Source organism: Vicia villosa, unplaced genomic scaffold (assembly GCF_029867415.1).
Source record: "Vicia villosa cultivar HV-30 ecotype Madison, WI unplaced genomic scaffold, Vvil1.0 ctg.000144F_1_1_1, whole genome shotgun sequence".
Taxonomy (NCBI): Eukaryota; Viridiplantae; Streptophyta; class Magnoliopsida; order Fabales; family Fabaceae; genus Vicia; species Vicia villosa.
In genome coordinates, this window is record NW_026705036.1 from 384,088 (window position 1) to 400,072 (window position 15,985).

At 33.8% G+C, this 15,985-nt stretch overlaps 1 protein-coding gene across 1 annotated transcript in view; it reads right to left on the reverse strand.

The window, feature by feature from the left end:
• Nucleotides 1-1,644: 1,644 nt before the first annotated feature.
• Nucleotides 1,645-15,985, reverse strand: part of LOC131624604 (serine/threonine-protein phosphatase 7 long form homolog) — a 31,033-nt gene continuing 16,692 nt past the window's right edge. The window contains exon 3 of the mRNA XM_058895541.1: nt 1,645-1,885. Coding sequence (XP_058751524.1) covers nt 1,645-1,885 — 241 coding nt within the window. The remainder of the gene's footprint in view (nt 1,886-15,985) is intronic.

Here is a 15,985-nt window from a genome sequence, read left to right on the forward strand (position 1 = left end):
CTTGCGTAATATTACCATTAACATTGAATCTGTATCAAACTGTGGTAACAAGCTTCATAAGCCAGTGAATGAATCTAGAAGGTAAACCAATTTCATGTATTATGCTCTTTAAAGCTTCCCAAGATACGATGTCATATGCTTTCTGCATGTCAAGCTGAATCATGCATCTAGGGGGCCACTATTCCTACTATAACCTTTTATCAATTCAAAGGCAAGAAGGATATGATTTTGGATTTGTTGGCCAGGAATAAAGGGTGCTTGATTAGGACTGACCACCTTAGCAATGACCTTACCCAATCTTGCTGTTAATATTCTAGATATAATTTTACTAAATGAGGAGCAAACAGAAATTGGACGAAAATCCTTCACAGCCCTGGCAGCTTTACTTTTAGGAATGAGGGTGATCAATGAGTAGTTGAAAGCTTTATACATATTTCCATTGTCTAAAAAATCCTGGACAACAGCAATCAAGTCTTATTTAACTACATCCCAGCAGTGTTTAAAAAACTTGGAGTTGTAACCATCCAAACCTGGAGCAGACATATCATGAATACCTTTTAGGGATGCCAAGATTTCTGCTTCAGTAATAGGTCTTTCTAAATCAATCCTTTGATCCCTGGATATTTGAGGCCCCCTCCTCATTGCAACCATATCAATACTATGAAGCTCCTCATCACCTTTACCCATTAGAGTCCCAAAGAAGTCCATAATTTCTTTTTCAATAGCAGCCTGGGAATTGAGAACTTCTCTATCATCCCTAAGCAGCAAATTCAAAGTCTTGGAAGTATGCTTAGATTTAATATTAGCATGAAAGAAGGATGTGCTAGCATCACCATCTCTCAGCCACTTTAATTTAGCCCTCTGCTTCAATATAGAATCATTCACCTCTTGCCAATAAACAAGGTTTTCAGTACTGATTTTGGCTTCCTCAATCAAATGCATATTCATTCTATCATTACTCAATTCAGTTTGCACCCTCTCCAGATTTCTTCTAGCCCGCGGGATGTTTTGATTAGATAGAATAAGAGTTTTGTTCATGTTGTAGAGAATAGGTTGGAGTCTCTTTAATTTGGACCAGAGGACATACATTGGTCTTCCTTCTATAGGAATATTCCAGTTGACTTTGACAGTATCCATAAAACCTGCAACATCAGTAACACAGTTCAGAAACCGAATTCTCTTTTTATACCTTTTATGATGCTGATTAGTAAGAAGCAATAAGGAATGGTCAGACACATGGGGAGGCAGAACTTTAAGAGTAGTGTTAAGGTGATGTTGAAATCAATCAACATTAGCAATAACTCTAACAATCCTAGAATATATGGTGCCAACAAGATATTTATTGGATCATGTGTAATAGTCCCCACTACTATCCATTTCAATAAGCCCATTGGTATCCAAGATATCTTGAAGATCCAAGAATTCACCCTCTATAACTCTCTGGCCCCCAATTCTATCTTGAATCTTCAAAACATTATTAAAGTCACCCAAGATGACCCAAGGGCCTTGAATTTGCAAGTTACTCATATCTTTCCACAAAAGTTTCCTCTGCTCTAACTTATTCAGGGCATAAACACTTGTTAGGAAATATGTTAGCTTTCTCTGCAAATCATTCACACTACAATAAACCATATGACTAGTACTTCATAGAACAATTATCTCCACATTATCAGGATTCCATTGCAACCAAATTCTCCCATTCGCATGACAGCTATAGTTATCAACAAAATGACCCCCAATATGAAGCTTATTTTTTATATTTGTTGCTTGCTCTGCTTTGACTCTAGTCTCAACCAGGATATTTATGTCTGCCCTAAGCTTTAGGAGACGGGAGCTTATCTCCTTGAGCTTACCACTTTTATTAAGCTCTCTCACATTCCAGGCACTAATCATTAACCAAGACTTTATAGCACCTTAATTGATTATAAATAATGTGGAATGTTTATTTCAACAATTTTCACTAAACATATATAGATTGTTTGTTTTAACTTTTAAAAAAAATTATATTTTTAAAAATGAATTTTATAAAACTGTTTTTTAAAATATTACGAATTTTTTTATATTTGTTTATCTTAAATAGATTTGTTCATTCTCTTTTATTGTGTTGTTTGGCGGATGAGGTGTGGAAGGAAATGGCTTTGTGGATAGGTTTGCCGAATTATAAAACGGAGAATTTAAAAGAAATTTTTTGACGATGGAGTTCCTTTTGTAGATTTAAGAAAGCTAAAAAGGAAAACGTATTCTGTGTTTCGTTGACCACCGTTTGGAGTTTGTGGTTGTTTAGAAATGGTATCATTTTTAAGAACTACGGGTGGAAGTCTTGTGACGTGGTTTCAGGTTGTAAATAGTTGGTTTGGAGGTGGTATTACATAGGGAATATTTTTTATGCCAATTGTAACTTTTATGAGTTTAACAAAAACTCTTTGTTTTACTTAAGTTAGGTTTGATTTGACGGACAATTTTCCCCTTCGACTTTGGCCGTTCTTTTGTAATCTTGTGTTGAGAACTTTCGTTCTATCAATATATCTTGCTTACAATATATATATATATATATATATATATACACATATATACACACACACACACACACACGAGATCTTCAGACAATTTATAAGTGTTTTGATAAGAAATAATTGTAATTTAAGTTATATATTATTTATAATTAGGACACGACATGGACATTCCTACAATGTTAATGTCGTTACAAATATGGGTGCCTTGGGCGAATTAAAAGAGTGGTGCCCCAATTTTTTTTAACAATAAATACATAAGAATAAAAGAAATAATTTGATAAAAACACATTTTCATTTGACATTGTGCAAAAAGAATACAAGTATGGATCTTTGAATCAATGTTTATACTACATCAAAATATTAACCACTATAAAGAGACTTATTCTTCTTATTCTTTTTCTTCTTCTTCTTCTTTTTCTTCTTTTTCTTCTTCTTGATCCGATATTATTTCCTATAAAAAATTTGACCAAACCTTTAAAATTATTTAAATATCATCCTCTTTGCATTTTTTGTTGTAAAATCATTAATAATTTGTTCATAATCAAGGTTCTTAAAAAAAATATTTTCAATTGAAATCAACGCAAGATTATTTAATCTATCTTGTGACATAGTATATCTCACATAAGATTTTAATAATTTTAATTTAGAAAAACTTCTTTCAGCAGATGCAACACTAGTAGGAATAGTCAATATTATTCTATAAGCTATGCATGGATTAGGAAAACAATTAAAAGTATTTAAAGAACTGAATATCATATAGCTTGATTTTGATTCAACTGTTAAAACTTCTCTAATAACTTTCAGTTATTCAAACAAAATTTCACCATCAAGATCAAGAGAATCATCATGTTTTAAACAAGTTTCAAGATGTTTACAACATGCTTTCAAGTCCCTATCAGATAATGATCTAAGTCTTTCAATACTAAATAAGAATCCAAAAACATTTTCATATGTGCTATACTGCTCAAATCTTCTATCAAGTGAGTCAATTGTTTGATCTACAATATATAAGAAATAGTGATTTCGAAAAGACTCTTCAGCAGACTCAAGATTCAGTTGTGTGGGTTGATATGGATTTTCATCATAGTGTTGTTTTCTACAAATTTTAAGTTTTTGAATAAACACACATTCAATCTTCATTTCATTCTCAATCTTTTTAGCACTAGCCTTAGCATTTACAAATCCAGATTCCCTATATTTTTTCAAATACTTGATCAAACCTTTTACTAGTTCTATAGCCACATCAATACGCATGTCTTTTTTTTCTTTTGCAAACTTTTGCTAATTTCATTAACAGCAGTTAACAATTCAAACCAAATAATCATAGCTACTAAAAATTCAAAGTTTTCAATTCCATGAGTTGCTAAAGATTCGACTTCACTCTTAATTTGGGGATCATTATCTTGTTTAGCTAGTTGAAGTAGTGCTTCTCTTACATCTAAACTTTGAGATTTAATTGCATATACACTATTCACATGACTTTCCCAACGTGTTTGCGACAATGGTTTAATAGTTAAACCTTTCACATTGTCTCTAAGAATTTTCCAACGTTTTGTCGAATGAAAAAATATAGTATAAATACGTTGTAACACTCCATAAAAATCTTTAGCTTTAGTACAAGAATTTGCAATATCACAAAGTGTCAAGTTAAGGCTATGACAACCACATGGTGTGTATAATGATCTAGGGTTAATATCTAATAATTTTCTTTGTACATCTTGATATTTACCTTTCATGTTTGACCATTATCATATCCTTGTTCTCTCACATTATTAATATCTAGACCATGAGTTTCTAATACATTTTTTAATTCATCAAACAATCCTTGACCTGTTGTGTCATAGACTTTCAAAAATTCTACAAAAAAACTCTTCAATTTTTATTGGACTTGTAGAAACATCCACACAACGTATAATGAGAGTCATTTGTTCTTGATGACTTACATCAGGAGTACAATCAAGAATCACAGAAAAATATTTTGCTTCTTGATTTTTTTGACTATTGCACTTTTGACTTCATTACCTAACATGTTAATCAATTTATTTTGAATCTTATGACTAAGATAATGATAATAAATTTCATTATTCTTAATACATTCAAAATGTTTTTGCATGACAGGAGCCCATTCAGCAATCATTTCAACAAGAGAAAGAAAGTTTCCATTGTTTTCCATATTAATTCTCTCTTTCTTTCCAATGCATTTTTTCATTTCTTATAAGCTCTTGAAGATGTTTATCAATTGTTATATTTTTTTAAAATCTAATTTGTAAGTCAATCAATTTACTCATGAAAAACATGTGTGCACCGCTTGATTCATGTTCTTTAAGCCTTTCATAAATATGTTTCCAATCGTTAAAACCTTCATTTGCTAAGCGATTCATTTTACTACTTGTACCAAATAACTTACAGCAAAAATAGAAAACTTTATCCAATTCTTTTGAATAAACAATCCAATTAATTTTATATTAAAAAAATTTCTTTGAATATATATAAGGGGTATAAAAAAAATTTGTACCCCTAAAATTATGGGGCCCTGGCCTCCCGTCCCTCGAACCCGTGCTCAGGGCCACCCCTATATTATTGAAGATTAAAACATAGTCGAAATCATAATTTTTTTAAAAAGTTGTATCTCAAAAATGATTTTTATAAAAAGCTATTTGAAATAGGTTCAAAATTAAGTGGTTTTTTTTTATTTAAATTTGACATCCAAAATAACATGTCAAGAATAACAATTCAAATCAAATTTTCATTTGATTCTTTCATGAAAAATTTTTTGTAAATTTTTTTACACAAAATTATGTAACACTATAAAAATTATTTTTTAAAAAAAAATAAAACAAATGGCTCATAACCTTTCAATCTAATGTAGAAATTAATAATATATCAAATTAAGTTATATTAGAATAACAAGTTATACTAATCAATGTTGTATAAGTTTTTTCTGGTCCATAATCCCCCTTTCACTCTCTAACACCTAGATTTTATTTCAACACTCCTAGTTCTTCAACCTCTCCTTCATTCACCTCTAGTTCATTTTGCAAAATATTATTTACTTTGCAACAAAAAAATTATAGTTGGAGGAAGAGATGGTAGAAGAACTAGAAACATTAAACTAAATTCTAACCGTTAAAGCGCAAATGTGGATAATGAGTTTGTTGAAGTATGTCTTAAAACCTTTATTGTTGAAGAGAAAGAAAATATGTTTCGAGATTGCCAAAAATCAAAAAGCTAAAAATTATTCTGGTTCGAGCGATTTACGGGTATCGGATTCGATCCGTTCGGTTCATTGATTCATTTGTTAATGTTAGAATATTTTATATTAATTTGGAGATTATATAAATTAATATAAAAGATATTATAAGATATATATTTATAATATTCTATAAGACATATATTTATAATAGTCTAGAAGATATTATAATATTATAATAATATCTTTTATTTTAACAATTAAGGAGATATGTTTTCGGATTTGTTGGATTTTGGCTATTATAAATATGTATATCTTCTGTTATTATAGTATGACAATTTTAGAACTTACAACAACAAGGGAGAATAATGGTTTAGGGAATTCCAAGGGAAAACTTAGAAAGACAAAGGTTTTGGGGAAACCTTTGGAGTTATCTAAGGGGATTGGGAAATACTTCTAAACACCTTGAATTTGAGTGATTCTTATATTGAGTTGGAGAGGTTGGGAAACATTTGGATAGAAAATAGGGTTTGTTCGTTGGAAACTACGAAGGAAATTTTCTTATAACTCATTTGTAATATTTTGTAACAACTTTCTAAGTATAGTGAATTAGAAAGTTGCTCTCCCCCCCGTTTGATCGAACTGGTTAAACAAATCTTCGTCTTTTTCTCGCCTTATTCTGTTATATTATCTCTGTAAGAATTATTATTGCTGCAGACCATTTATTTTGGTTACTACTATTCTTTTCCTCATAAATTAATATTGAATTTTATCGAAATTCACAACAAGATTCGCAGCAGAGTTGAAGAAATCTTATATGACATTGATAAGTGTAATTTGTTTTCAAATATAACTTAATATCCCATATTATAATTTTCTAATTCAATTTGAAAATTTATATATTCGGTAAGGGGTTGAAAAACAGTCAAACTACATATGATATAATACTATAATCTTCTAAACAAACATTAGAAACAACATACATCAGCAATAAACCTTAAATAACATACAAGATACAACAAACTTTTTTTAACAACAACAAAATCATCATCATATCATAAACAACATACAACATACAACTTTTATTACTAAAAAAAATACCTTTTATCAACAACAACAATAACATATCAACTCATAAAATGTTTCACGGACGTATTGTCCCCGAATGACATCCACAATAAAAGAAGGATGAAGCTGAAGTGAGAGCTGCAAACACAAGTAAATTTCTCTTTAACTTCATACTCCTTGTATTTTTCTTAATAGAAACACAAACTATTAATGAACAACACCCATATTAAGGGGTTCCTTCAGTTAATTTTTTTATTCACCTTCCCTACCTACAAACCAAAATTTATTAGGATGAAATTGTAATTATAACAGACGCACACTTCAAAGAAACTCTATTGTATGGAAGAGAGTCTCTGATCTTTGAAGAAGTTCAATCAACCTTATATTCTAAGTATTTAAACGAACGAAAGGAGCACAAGCCATCTTCGATTGGTGAAGGCATGTCAGTTAAGGCAAAATTCATAAAGAGAGATGGCAAGTTCGACAAGAAGAAGGGTAAAAGTCAGCATAAGTCTTATAGTGGCGATGCATCTGGTATTCAATGTTATCATTGTAAGAATGAGTTTCATGCTGATTTTTTATTACATCCATGTTGATCTTTGGGGGCCTGTAAGGTGTCCATCATATTCAAGAGCAAGGTATTTTCTATCCATAGTTGATGATTATTCAAGAAAGTTATAGTTAATCATCAAGAAGACTAAGGATGAAACTTTTGATAATTTCAAAAGTTGGATGACTCTAGTTGAAAATCAGACTGGCAGTAAGGTTAAAAGGTTGAGAGCTGATAGTGGCCATGAATTCTACAATGCAGTGTTCAATAGTTTTTGTGCAACCTCTGGTATTCCAAGGCACAAAACTACTACAGGTACTCCCCAAAAAAATGGTTTGGCTGAAAGGTTTAATCGGACGATTTTGAAAAGAGTTATATGCATGTTAGCTAGTGCTGGGTTAAAGAAAGTGTTTTAGGTAGAGGTTATTTCGACAACAACATATCTGATAAAAAGATGTCCTTTGATTGCGTTAGATATAAAGACACCGGATCTTGACAAACTTATAGTATTTGGCTGCGTAGCCTATGCTCACATTAGGTAAGACAAGGTCAAACCTAGAGCTTTGAGATGCATGTTCATGGGATACCCAGAAAGATTCAAAGCTTATAGGCTATGGTGCCTAGAGCCAAGTCACAGGAGGTGTATCATAAGTCGAGATATAGTTTTCAACGAAGCTGAAATGGCTTTCAAGAAAACAGATGACGTTGGTCAAAGCGCATAAATATCTTAAGAGCTAGAACAATGAGAGATTCATGTTGCGGTGGAGCATGTTGATGTTGTATTGCGTATCCCAAATGAAGTTGAAGAAGAAGCACAAGATATTGATGATACTAGGGAAGTTGAGGAAACAGTCAATGACTACCTGTTGACAAGATATAGGCCGATAAGAGTCATCAAACCACCTTAGAGACTTGGGTATGCAGATCTCATAGCTTATGCCTTAATCTCTACAAGTGAGGTTCTAGATGAAGAACCTAGATACTATAAGAAAGTTATGAGGAGTTGAAATAAGACTGAATGACTGAAAGCCATGAATGATGAGATGAAATCTCTTCATGATAATAACACTTAGGAGCTGATCGAGAAACATAAAAGGGAAAGGTTAGTCAGCTGTAAGTGGATTTTCAAGATTAAGGAAGGAATCAAAGGAGTGATGTCAGAAAGATACAAGGCAAGATTGGTCACAAAGGTGTTCACTTAGAAAGAATAAGTCAACTTCAATGATGTGTTCTCACCTGTTGTAAAGCATAGATCCATCAGAATGTTGTTAGCTATGGTGGCAAAGTTCGACCTAGAACCTAAATAGATGGATGTCAAGACTGTTTTCTTGTATGGTGATCTAGATGAAAAAATCCTAATGAGGCAAAACTTGAACGGTATGCAGAAAAGGGAAATGAAGATTATGTGTGCAAACTAAATAGATCTTTATATGGACTGAAACAATCTCCTCGACAGTGGAATGTGAGATTTGATAAGTTTATGGCACACGTAGATTTCATTAAGAGTCATTTCGACCATTGTGTTTTCTTTAGATTTCAACCTAAAAATTCATTTGTTATTTTATTGCTTTATGTGGATGATATTCTCATAGCAACCAACATCTTTTATATATTACAATGTAGTATTGGAAGTGGTATTTTAAATAGGTGTAATATACATTATTTTTATATGATTAGTTAGTGTTCTAACCCTCTATGTTGGCATAGGAAATGAGTGTTTTTTCTGGGTGATATTTGTGAAATCGTCATTGAGATTACAAATTCATAGATTTAGAATATTGTTGAATGGTCTATTAAAATGTACTCCAGATAAAAAAGAGAGATTTTTATTAAATTTTATAATTTAAAATATCAAATTTAAATCTCAATTATCTAATCTTAATCAAACAGTTACTAATATCATGAAGGTGTGAATATGTAGAAACCTGATTACAGACTCTTGGAGCTGTTGAGAATACACTGCATGAGTCATTCGACTAATTCTCAAGCAATGATGATTCAAAAAGACATTATAAACCTATAGAAAAGTTGGAAAATGATGACGTGTAATAATATAAAGTGAGATTGGGAAATAGGAGTAAGGTTGGTAAATGATTTAGATGATAATGATATGATACAAAGTGGTCTATAGAAGTCATCATCAGCTAGATATGCTCTCAATTCAAAATAACTTTTTTCCGCTGAAATATAATCATTTTATATTCATCACAACAAGTCACAACAAGAGATTTTTATCTCTAAAATTGATTGTGTTAATGAAAAGTTAACTAAAGCTTCATCAGCAACATAATTCTAGATTCATCAAGTTGGGCTCCTAGCTAAAGCCCAAAAATGTGTTGTTATCAAATGGGTTATATGAGTTAATAGTACTTGAGAATTTTTTATTCCACCCTATTGGATGAAAAACACCTTATATAGAATTTTGAAAATGTCTATGTAGAAATCGGAAATGCATTTTCGGTATGCACCATTTACAATATAATACAAGTTTAAAAGTCCGTCCTATTTTAAAGAGAAAATAAAATCGGAGATATATCTCCGGTTATTTATGAAAATGCATCTCCGGTAAATTAGTGCGGGAAGATTGAAATTTCGGTCACCTCACTATTTATCTACAAATTGGAAGTGTATATTCGGGAAACTCATGTCACAATGCTTAAAATAGTAACTAGCATGGTCATCTCATTTCATAAACTTTCCATAAACTTCTCCAAAAACCCTTTCATTTTCAATCAAGTTTCTCACTCCAAAGCTTCATTCTCGTGGTTCATCATATCAAAAGGAGCTCAAGGACTTCCTTAAATTTAAGGTAAACTTTATTCATTTCAATCCTCATTGTTCACATTAATCTGGTTTTTCAGTTGAAAAAAGGTCGCGTAAATACCAGAAATGTACTTCTGGTTGTTTGTTGAATGTTACAGAAAATGTATTTTCGGTTTTGTTTGTGTTGTTTTCCAGAAATTATTTCTTGCCTATATGACATTGAATTTGGTACCTCCCAAAAACATACTTGCAACGTTGAAGCGCAAAAGATCAAAAAATATCTTAAATATCAAGCAAGTGTACAATAGTCGCTATCAATCCAAATTAGCGCTTAGGGGGGATTGAACCAAAATGCAACACCTTTTGAAACTTCTAGATGATAACAATTACGTTTCTAGGCACCAAAGTTGTGAGGATGGAGTAACAGAAAAGATATATATTAGACACATCCTGATTCTATTAAATTGTTCAATACATTTACTAATGTGCTTATAATTGATTCAACGTATAAGACCAACAAATACAGGTTGCCATTGTTGGAAATTATTGGTGTTACGTCGACTGAGAAGACGTACTATGTTGGTTTTGCATTTCGGGAGTGCGAAAAAAAGGAAAATTTTATATGGGCTTTGGAGGTTTGTCTGTCAATGTTGAAGGACCTATTAAGAATAATGCAAGTGTGAGTGTCCGAAAAATAGTCCCACATTGGATATGAATGTGGTGACTTGAGCATATATAAGTGGGAGAACCCACTCACTTATCACCTTAAGGTTTTAGGTGGACAAGTGGTGTGTCTCTCACAAAGTGTGTCCCAAGTTTAAAGTGCTCCCTCGTTAACCCCCTCGAATAGCTTCCAACAGTGATATCAGAGTCTTGGTTCGGCTTGGTGGGGGAGCGGGAGCTGGATCCGATGTTGAATCCTGTTATAGGATGTGGGGGACTTACACTTGTGGAGGAGAATGTTGGGTGCAATTGTGAGTGATTAAAGCATTGTCTATGAATGAGCGGAATGTTGAATTTATAAGAGAGATGACACATTTACCTAACACCCTAAGATTTTGAGTTGAGATATAGTGTCTCCCTCTCTTGTGGTCCTAGAGCATTAGTCCTGTTGGTGCTCCTGGTTCTCCCGGACTCCCCAACAAGACCTAGAAGATATGTCGAAAGTCATTGTTACCGACCGCAATACCACTATGATGAATTCGGTTGCAACGGTATCTCCCACTTCTTATGCATTACTTTTTGGTATCATATTACTAAGAATGTGCGAAGTCGGGTTAAACTTGTGGTACGAACAAAACAAATAGCAGGTGAAGATGGTAAACTGGACAAGTCGGGCGTTATTGTGGAGAAAATCATGGATGCATGGAATGTTATGATAAATGAATCTACAAAAGATCTATATGTTGATGCAGTTATACATTTCAAGAAGGTGTGCGAGAAATATCCCGCTTTATTAAAATATGTTGAGGGGAAGAAGATCACCAACTTTTCAGCAATGCTCTTATAAAAGAATTGAGGAGTCGTAGAGACTTATACACACGGGTGCTCGGGAGTAAAAAGAGAATTGAAGAAATTTATCACGCTCTTGTACCTTGCCTCAGTAGAGAAGTAACGTAGGATAAATGGATGTGCTTCCCTGAGATGGGACATCTCATAGCAAGTGCGTATGAGAGACCGTGTATTAATCTTACAAGATACAGTTTCTCATAAACTTATTTTCCACTGTGCAGTGCGCCACCTCCAAATCCAAATGATCGTTCTATCCGTGTTGGGTGGAATTATAATCCACGATATTTTCTTCAAGTTTATTTGAAACCGGGATGTTCTATACCAGTTACATCACCGGAGTGGGCAATTCATTTTACAATCAAATCTGAGACTTGGCCGGACCAATTGATTGAAAGGATGCAAGAGTACACCAAATTGAACAACATTGAAATAGCAAAAAATAGAGAAAATTCAAAGGGGATACCACCGGTAGATTTGTCAGGCGACAGTTATTTCGGATCAGTTAAGTAATTATTTATCATATTATTGTATGTGACATTTTGTTAACGTATTATGATGTTGAATGAAAACAATTATGTTATTATGTGTCTATGCCAAATTCTTTCTCTTGTTTATGTTTATGTTCTATATTATGCTTCTGTTTCTGTTTTTTTATACCAAGGCATTTATCGGAAATGTACGTCCGGTTTAAAACCAGAAATACATTTTCGGTTCACACCCTGTAAGCAGACAGGGTTTATGTGTTCCATAATATCCTCCAACTATTATATATAGCATCATTCTTCATATAGTTTCATACCAAAACACCAAAACCCAGAATGAGCATAATTTGGCATGTTGGAAATGTTCACTTTAGCATCAATACACCATCACGAGAATTTAAGATCACCGAGTACACCCCTCTTGAAGATCTGCAATACACACTACAATAGCTTCTACCATATGACGACAATCGTAAATTTATGAAGATCGAGTACAGCTCGCCATCCATTGACAACGAAGAGAAGTTTGAGTTCATCAACCATGATCTAAAGACGGGCGCTGATTTACGGGCTATGTGGGGAACCTTTTTCCATTTAGAAGAAAAAGTTTCCGATCGAGCTGGATGCGACTATTGCGAGATCGGTCGATGATATAATCAACATGTTGCAACGTCCACCTGGACGTTGAAGTGTAATGTTTAAATTATACTCAAAAAATCCTTAATGTATTGCTTCTGTTATGTTATCAATGTTTGAATTATGGTATTTTGAGTTTGTAAATTTGGTGTATTTCTAGTCATTTTTTCTACTTTATGTGTATTAACATACCGGAAATGAAACTTCGGATGCATCCTGGAAATGCATTTTCGGGGAAATTGATTTCTTATCAATTCTTGATGCGACCCAAAAATATATTTCTGATTTTTAGAGGTATTTTTGGAAGTTCACGTGGTGTGTAAGAAAAGAATAGGATGGATTAAGAAATTCCCTAGTACTTTGACCCCAAGAAAGAGAGTTACAATAGTGTATGTAATGAGAGGAATTTGTTTTATTCATTTTCTAAAGTAATATAAAAGTACAATAAAAAATTAACTTCCATAAATATACATTCGGAAGAAAATATATTCTTCCCTCTTGATGTACTCATGGCTTTTAGAAATGTTATATATATTTATATTAATGTGAGCAAAGTATACTCACCCTAAGTTATAACTTAACGAATTGACTTCAAAATTCTATCATTTAAATGTTAGAATAATAATACAAGTGTGAGCAAGTGGGAAAATAGTCTCACATTGGATAGGAATGTGGTGACTTAATTAAATATTTATAAGTGAGAGAACCCACACACCTGTCACCTCAAAGTTTTGGATAAATAAGTGGTGTGTCTCTCTCACAAAGGTGTCTAATCATACACTATGTATCAATGCTCCCTAGTGAAAAACTCTTCCAACAAATGGTATCAGAGCCTTTGATTTCGAGTGAAGGGATCGACTTACTTGTGTCGAAAGTACTCCCCATAGGTGGGGGATATGAGGTGTCTCGTTAAAGAGTGTTAATGGCGATACAAGTGTATGTGGAAGAAAGAACTTCCACTTGAGGGGGGCATTGTGTATAGACTCACACTATAGGAGGAGTGTTGAGAACATATGGTAAGTGTGAGTAGTGGGGAATGTGAATACAAGATCACACTCACAAAGGTGTTTTTGATCCATGGCAAACTCCACAAGCAAACAAGCAACAAGGCACAAGCAGAAGAACTCAAAGAAAAGCAAGCATTGGTCACTCAAGATAGAGCAGGTCGACCCATATAGGTCGACTCAATACAAGTAAAACAAGAAGAACTCAGAAAAACAGCAGTCAGGTCGACCTACTCCCAGCCCAGGTCGACCTAAAGTGGAGAAATTTACACATCCTTCTGATAGGTCGACCTACACAACAACTAGGTCGACCTAAACTGAAGAAAAGTCCCCAAAACGTATCTGAAGAGGATTCTGGTCGACCTACTTCCTTAACAGGTCGACCTAACTGGGAACAAATGTTATTCAAAGCAAATGCAGCTCTGTTAGGTCGACCTAAGCATTATAAGAGGTCGACCTATCTGATCAAAAATGCCAAAATTTCTGGTTTTCTCTGCTCCAACTGATTAGCTCTCATATATATTGTCCAAGGTTCATTATTGCAGTTTCTTAACACCAACAACTGAAAGATACACAAAGGCTTCTCATCTTCGATCATCGACACAACTCCAACACAACTACACACAATCATTTTTGCATTGAGGGTTTGCGTTCAAGATCGATAACGTCCATGGAACGGAATTGAAGATTCCTAGTGGGTGAAGCTTTGTGGGGTTTTTGGTGAATAAAATCTGAGGGTTTTGTCCTCCAAGATTGGTGAATTTTGGGGTTTTTTATCAAGAGGCTTCATCAAGGATCCAGCTGAGTGTGAAGATTGAAGAACAAGTGTTCAAGCAATTCAAGACACTGCAGAAAGGGATTAAAGTGAAGCTCTTGGAAGACCTTGATCTGGCTCAAGATTAAGGGGGAAGAAGATTCAAAGGATCGACAAAGTTGGTTTATTGTTTATCGCTTTGTTATCTTCTTTGTATGAACTGCTTTCAACATTAATGGAAGATTTCCCAATTTCAGTTTGGAATTGGGGGCAGACGTAGTCGTAGCGAGGACGATCGACGAACTGCCTAAGCAAATATCGTGTTCTTGTCGCTTTTATCTTTTCATTTACGTTTTGTTCATATTTGGTTATAATTGCAAATTGATTAACGATTCGAGTGTTAAAATTGTGAATTAAGAACTTGTATAAACATCACAATTCATCACACATTGAATCACCATCAATTTGATCATTATCACCAAGTGTTTGTGTTTTTGCTTCTTTCATTATTACTGCATTGCAAATCAAAGTTTATCAAATCAGAAGTTAATCGATTTTCTATAGTGAAACATATTGATTCGATAACATATCATTTCATCGTTAATCTCAATTATCTTGTGGTTTTGTCACATATACGACCCTTGCAATAACGCTCTGGAATAGACGCAAGTCGATTCAGAACCGCTTTCGCCTTAGTTTGAAATAATTCCGAAAAACTCTGTGAGATCTATTCACCCCCTCTAGATCCTTAGGCCAGCGTCTAACAGGGAAATAGTCCCACATTGAATAGGAATGTGGTGACTTGAGCATTTATAAGTCGGAGAACCCACTCACCTATCACCTTAAGGTTTTGGGTGAATAAATGGTGTGTATCTCATAAAGGAGCTTAGTCCAACACTATGTATCAATACTCCCTAGTGAAAAACTCCTCCAACAAATGGTATCATGAGCCTTTGGTTCGAGAAAGGGACCGACTTACTTGTATCAAAAGTACTCCCCACGTGTAATGGATATATAGGAGGTATCCCGTTAAAGAGTGTTAACAGTGGTACAAGTGTATGTGGAAGAGAGAGCTTTTATTTGAGGAGGGAGCATTGTGGACTCACACTTGAGGGGAGTGTTAGAATAATAATGCAAGTGTGAGTAAGTGGAGAAATAGTCCCACATTAGATAGGAATGTGGTGAAAACTATGGCTATTGGAAGGATTGTATGTGTGTCCACATCAATGCAATTGATAGGAACATCTGGACAGCTATTGTCAATGGTCCCTTTCAGATCACCATGACAAATGCAGCTGGTGCAGTTGTTCCAAAACCAGAAAATACTTGGGATGCTGAAGATGAAAAGAGATATGGATACGATTGGAAAGCGAGAAACATTCTAATCTCAGCTCTAGGAGTTGATGAATACTATCGCGTTTCCCATTGTAGATCCGCTAAAGCTATGTGGGACACATTGCAAGTTGCCCACGAGGGAACGGATGATGTCAAACTAGCTAGAATCAATACGTTA